The sequence below is a fragment of the Palaemon carinicauda genome, chromosome 34, assembly GCF_036898095.1.
Source record: "Palaemon carinicauda isolate YSFRI2023 chromosome 34, ASM3689809v2, whole genome shotgun sequence".
Lineage (NCBI taxonomy): Eukaryota > Metazoa > Arthropoda > Malacostraca > Decapoda > Palaemonidae > Palaemon > Palaemon carinicauda.
The window spans coordinates 78,795,401-78,802,029 of record NC_090758.1 but is presented as its reverse complement, the minus strand read 5'-3'; the positions used below and the strand labels follow the sequence as shown (position 1 = coordinate 78,802,029).

Sequence of the window (6,629 nt, the reverse complement as noted above, 5' to 3'; positions counted from 1 at the left end):
CAGGGATGGTACTTCATCTGCATCAGTCTTTAAAGTAAGTACCAGTCATCAGGTGACATTGCAATCGACTATCCAGATGTACTGTATATATCTGGATGACTTGACGCTCTTTTTTTTAGCTAATCCACTCTGCTAGTCTGTTTCAACGTTTGTTCCAACACAAATACAAAACAATTGCCCTTTATTATAGATGGATAACAGCGAAGGCTGGAATACTACAGTTAAAAATTTAAAGAGAGTTGTAACGCCTGGCAATGTAGGGAGGCTGGAAAACATACCCCCCACCCCATAGTTCATTGTAACCTCTGTTGGATTTCAGCTCTCAGAGACTGAACTTGTTCCTCTGTCTCAACTTAATTTTTCTTTCCAGCTTTGTGTGTTTGCATGTGTGCTGCTCAAGACTTCTGGTACATTTATGAGCAGTGATGAGGTTGATCCTCACAGTTTGTGCTGGGCATGCAGAGGACACTTATGCTCGGAAGCATCTCCATGTGACAAGTGGCCATCCTCCCGGTTGGTGCTGTTCAGCAAGGGGAAGAAGGGTGCCATAAGGGATTCTTTACCTTCAGAGTCTTCCTTGGAGTCTAAGAAACCCCTGCTGGTTTCTTCTTACACCGGGACTCTCCTCAAACTCCTAGCGGAGGCTCTGGAAAGAGTGATGGTACCCTGCCGCTTGGTCAAGCCTATGGGCACAGAGACCCCCACCGTTTCAATTAGAAAAAAAACAGCACCACCTCCTCTGGAGGGTTTCAACCTCTACCCATTCCTTTCAGAGAGCTGACACCTTTCACTTGCTGTGGCTTTCCCTGGGCATTAGTGGCTCTCCATTGGAAATATGCTTCAGCAATTCCTTGGAGAAGATCATTGTCCTCAAGCTGATGCTTCGGTGGTCTTCTCAACGGGCTTCCCATCGGCTGATGACCCCTCCGTAGATCTCGCCTCTAGACATGCTCTTGCAGAGGCTTTTTACTGCTCTACTTCATCATGATCATCATCAAGGGAACCTCGCAGCTCTGCAAACCTTCTCGTGAGGCAGTGTCTCGTCGCAGGCACAATCTCTCCTCTACAGAGAGATAGGTCGGCATAAACCATCTCTCCTGCTGACTCTTTGGCTAGACCTTCACTTTCAAGACCTGGTGTTGCCAGTCTCTATCTTGTCAGACCACCTTCATTCACTGACAGCTCTTCTGACTCTACACACTTTTGGTTGATGCTTCTCCTCACCCTTCGCGCATGGAGCGCTCTTTCTTAGAGGAGGTATGATCCTTTAAGAAAGTTGGATATTCCTCTTCTTGCTAGCCTGCCTCATCACCACCATATCGCTCTTCTTGTAAGGCTTACAAGTCATCCAAAGAGAGGTGCTCGCTGCACCTGAGGGATCGCTAGACTCTTCACAGCAGTCGTCGCAGACGCTTCTCTTCAGAGTTTAGGCATTCATCGCCTTCTGAACACTCCTCGCCATTGGGGTCCAGGCAATTTTCTACACACTCCCGACATTCTCCTTCGCTACGTCGCAGACGAACTTCAGAACGACCCTTAAGCCCCAATCGGCCTTCGCCTTTGAGAATGACTCGCTTCTTCTTCGCACACTGTGGCGCTCCAGGCGCCCTTCATGCCCAGAATACGCTTGCCCCTTAAGGACGATTGCGCTTCTTCTGCCTCTGGTCTTGTGTCCTTCACGCACTCCCCATCAAAACAATTCTCGGTACTCCAGGTAGCCTCGCTTCCGCTTCTGAGGCACATCTTCGGCAAAGACAAAGAGTCATCCTCCCTTGTCTCACTGCAACCGCGCCTTTGTTTCAAGCACTGAGCAGAAGAAATTGCAGGATGCTTTGAAAGCTTTTTCATCGAGGCCATGTGACGGAAGTCAGCACTCCTCCAACAAGAGGAGAATCGTCTACAGGTAGGGTTTTTCCAGGGTTAGATTTCTCCAGGAGATGCGCAGGCTCATGCTTTAAGGTCACTAAAGATAGGACATCTTGACCCTGTAAAATTAGTCAGGCTGCAAGATGCACCCACCCTCTCAGAGGGTACATAACCGTCTCTTCCAGCTACGAACATCCCATTATTGCCATAGTCTTCCCTAGATATTTCCATGGGAGCAAGATACAGGTCACTCCGCCTCAAAGGGATACCAGACCGATGTTTCACACAGGCTCCTTATTCCCAAGAGAGATTACTCTCACAGAGAATTATAGTCTAATATCAATCGCCTTCTCAGACTAAACACCCCAAACCAAAACCCAGGTCCAGTGAGCTTTGGGGCCCGCATGTCAGACCTTCCTTTTCCGCTTTTACCGTTACTCTTGGCAGGCCCAGAAGAAAGAACTGAAAGACCCAAAGTCGGTCAGGAAAGGTTTCTCATTGGCTTAAAAGGTATTCCAGGAGAAGTATTCCGTCATGCCATCCCAATCCACACCTCGAACTTTGGAAGTCCAGTTGGAACCAATGGAATGGCAACACAGAGCAAATAAAAACAGAGAGGATGAAATATGGCACTAGCAATTAAAACAAAGACGATGAAATAAGGCACTTGCAACTAAAACAAAGCAGCATTGGCAATTGTTACAGCCATACCTTAACTGCTAACTTTCATACTAGACTTGGAACCATTCTCTCCCACCAGCAAACTGTAGCCCAATTATTGGGATAAGTTATACATTTACCATCACATATTTTGTTGCAGAAGACAGAACAGCTCAGATTTTCCTTAGCCACATGGTTGAACATAAGCAAGCTTCTAAAAATCTTTGCCAAACAGCAGATTCATAGTGGATGAGATCACTAGTTTCATGAAGACTAGATATCACACAAAGAGATTCATGCCCCGTGAACTATCAGAGTTTTGGAGTGCCAAGCACAGTAAATAGCTCCAGGGATTGACAGCACACATCTGTCAGAATGCCACCACATACGACTTTGCTTCACTCAGACACCATGGAAAGAACGCTTCACTACTACCAGGAATAGAGAAGCATAATGGGCTCTACAGCTAAGTCAGGTCAACTATTAAACTGACCACCCTGATCCCAATATTGGGAATAGCAGCGTTCAATCCGACGGGAAGGAGGTAAAGACTATGTAGATACAGTATGACTTGTGTAATCAATCCAATCAATGATCATTTTTACAGATCTGTAGAAGATGCCTTGTTTATGGATCCTGAGACTAAGTATTCTTAGACTTTTGTTGCATCTTGGTCATTTATGAATGCTTTAAAGGAAGCAATTGCCAAGCACAGCAGCCTACTGGCCAAACCGATGAAGAAATTAAAACAAGGTGGCCATCATTGTGCCATACGGAAAACAACAGAAGCCTTCAAACCCACCATCCATCTGTAGCCACTTAGAGAGATACCTTGGAACTTTGGATTATGTATATACTCCATGTGATACATCTGGTTGCACGTTATGAATACATATTCGTGTATTCATCTAACTTGGTCAGCTTAGGCAAAAATAGACAGACTTACTGAACAAGACTTCACTCACTTTGGATACCCAAACAAACTGGTCTTGGCCAACGCCAAAGAATTCTTAGATGAATTCCAGACCCAGTGAAAGGAACAAGATCAAGGTATTATTCAACTCCCTGGGACACCATATCATCCAACCACCAATGAACCTACCCAGTGGCTTGTTCAATTGTTTCCTAAAACCAACAATACTCTGGAGCTGCAAAAAGTTGATTTTTCTGCAGATCAGGACAAAAATAGTCATATTACTTATGTTTCCAGAACAGAACCATTAAGAAAAGTACGTTATGGCAACGACCCTATCCTAAAGGTAATAACCGTACCAAGTTGGAGACCCAATCTATGCCTTATGCTGTGGTTTGTGACAAGACAAGGAATGGCATTAGGTGCCAGCAACTATCTCTAGATGCAATGGTACACACTGTGAATGTTCAGGTGTATCAAAGTGGTCAATACAGAACCTGGTAAAGTTTCTGATAATCAGGTCTACCTGAGGCCCAGCTGTCTACCTGAATGGGATATGCAGACTGCTAAAGTCTACACTCAAAACCAACCATGACAACAAGAAACATCAAGGCCACCTCAAAGATTTCTGCTTCTCATTATGCTCTTCCTGGCACACTCGTGGGGGTACTTGGCTTCTGGGGCAATCCTGGGTTTTTGTTTAAATTTTCTGAATTCTTTCCTTTGTGTGCGATATTGCTACAAAATAAAACAATGACGCAAAAGATTAGAAGTGCAGAATCAAAACAAAGCAACATTTGACTAAGGATAGTCATCCCCTGTAACTTGAGAGTACAGTATTATCTTGTGCTGCACTTTTTGAACTATTGACCAGTAATGACTAATCGACCTTGAACTGTAGATTCTCCCAACAAGGTCCGAAATTGGCTTTCATAACTGCACCCGTAAACCTTCTCCCTCTCAAGTTATTCTTTGGTTGACGCTGACATGTGTACTGCAAGTTCGTCCTCAACTTTTGTGATGAGGAATGCCATCCTGCTGTGACTCTGAAAACCAATCCTCATCCTAAAGTGTATGGCTACTGAATCAGCTCGCTGACATGACCCAAGATTCATAAATATGGATTCAATGGTAATAATTTCTTCAACTTGAGGGAACAAGGAACAAAATGCCTTCCTATGAACTAGCAATAGTTGTATTGCCAGCTTATAAATTAGCAATAGTTGTATTGCTGGCTTATGAACTGGCAATAGGTATATTGCTGGCTTATGAACCAGCAATAGGTGTATTGCCTGCTTATGAACTAGCAATAGGTGTATTGCCTGCTTATAAATTAGCAATAGTTGTATTGTCAGCTTATAAATTAGCAATAGGTGTATTGCCAGCTTATGAATTAGCAATAGGTAGATGTATTATGTGCTCATGAACCAGCAATAGGTGTATTGCCTGCCTATGAACCAGCAATAGGTGTAGGTGGCTATATATAACTTTTCAAGATGTAAGATTTCATTACTAAAACCTGCAATATCATTATTAATTATATTATTATTTCCCCAGACACACAAGAGAGAAAAACCATCATCAGCTGGAGGTCTGGAGGTCAGGTGCATCTAGATAACTACAACCCAATCAAAAGGAATCGAAGCTTGAGAAAAGATTAAAAATGGAAAAAGCTGGAAAAGCTTCAATTATTGGCTCCTGCAACTTTACTCCCAATTCTTGGAAGGGACCAACTAAATGATAATATAAAGACCTCAGTTAACCTCTTAGTAAGCATTGTGTAAAAAGTTGGTTTGTATCTGAACATTATTCTAACAATCTTTCTTTTCAACAGTATAATGAATGATGGGTACAAATGGAAATTATAAAAACATTCACAATAAAAATCTGTACAACTTCACATAATACTAACCTTTAGCCTTACAATATCAGTCTCCACTTGATCGTTAAAATATCCTGGATACGCTCTAAATTCAGAATGAAATTGATCGACAGCTCTCAGCATTACGTACCACACTAACTCACTTTCTGGGTTGTCCAACTGTGCACCTGAAAAAACAAAAGTACGATGTAGATGGGAAAAGTACATCACACAATTTGTGAAGTAGATATTATCAACTGCATACAGTTAGTGAAGTAAGCTTTTATCAATACTCTATTATTGCTCTGCGGTCAACATGATAATTAAAAGTATATAAAACTTTTACAAAAGTGAAGTTTTATTTGAACATGCTATCAGATGTTTGGATTTATTTCAGTCTCCATTTTTATAAACATACCTAAAGAGAGGGGAGTATATAATGCCTTCTTATTATACCAATCGAAACTCTGTATGTCACTTATAATATACAGTTAACCCTCATTTATCGCGGTAGATAGGTTCCAAACCCGGACGCGATAGGTGAAAATCCGCGAAGTATTGACACCATATTTACCTATTTATTTAACATGTATATTCGGACTTTTAAAACCTTCCCTTGTACGTAGTACTGTTAACAAACCACCCTTTAATGTACAGAACACTTAATGCATGTACTACAGTACCCTAAACTAAAACAGGCACAAATATTAAAGGCGATTTTATATCATGCGTTTCCTAAACACGATAAAAAATGGCAACCAATGTTTTGTTTACGTTTATCTCTGATCATAATGAAGAAAACAAACTCATTTAGTGTACACATATATGTATAGGTTAGTTTTTGCCGAGAGAGAGAGAGAGAGAGAGAGAGAGAGAGAGAGAGAGAGAGAGGAGAGGAGAGAGAGAGAGAGAGAGAGAGAGAGAGAGAGAGAGAGAGAGAGAGAGAGAGAGAGAGAGAGAGAGAGAGAGAGAGAGAGAGAGAGAGAGAGAGAGAGAGAGAGAGAGAGAGAGAGAGAGAGAGAGAGAGAGAGAGAGAGAGAGAGAGGAGAGAGAGAGAGAGAGAGGGGAGAGAGAGAGAGAGAGAGAGGGGAGAGAGAGAGAGAGAGAGAGAGGGGAGAGAGAGAGAGAGAGAGGGGGGGAGAGAGAGAGAGAGAGAGGGGGGGAGAGAGAGAGAGAGAGAGGGGGGAGAGAGAGAGAGAGAGGGGGGGAGAGAGAGAGAGAGAGGGGGGGGAGAGAGAGAGAGAGAGAGGGGGGAGAGAGAGAGAGAGAGAGGGGGGGGGGGGGAGAGAGAGAGAGAGTGAGTTTGTTTTACGTACGTAAATGTAAATT

General features: G+C 43.0%; 1 protein-coding gene across 1 annotated transcript in view; it reads right to left on the bottom strand.

Annotated features, from left to right (window-relative positions):
* APP-BP1 (Nedd8-activating enzyme E1 regulatory subunit APP-BP1) overlaps positions 1 to 6,629 on the bottom strand; it is a 33,539-nt gene that overhangs the window by 1,983 nt on the left and 24,927 nt on the right. Inside the window, exon 8 of the mRNA XM_068357536.1 lies at positions 5,352 to 5,488. Within this exon, the coding sequence (XP_068213637.1) occupies positions 5,352 to 5,488 (137 nt within the window). The remainder of the gene's footprint in view (positions 1 to 5,351; positions 5,489 to 6,629) is intronic.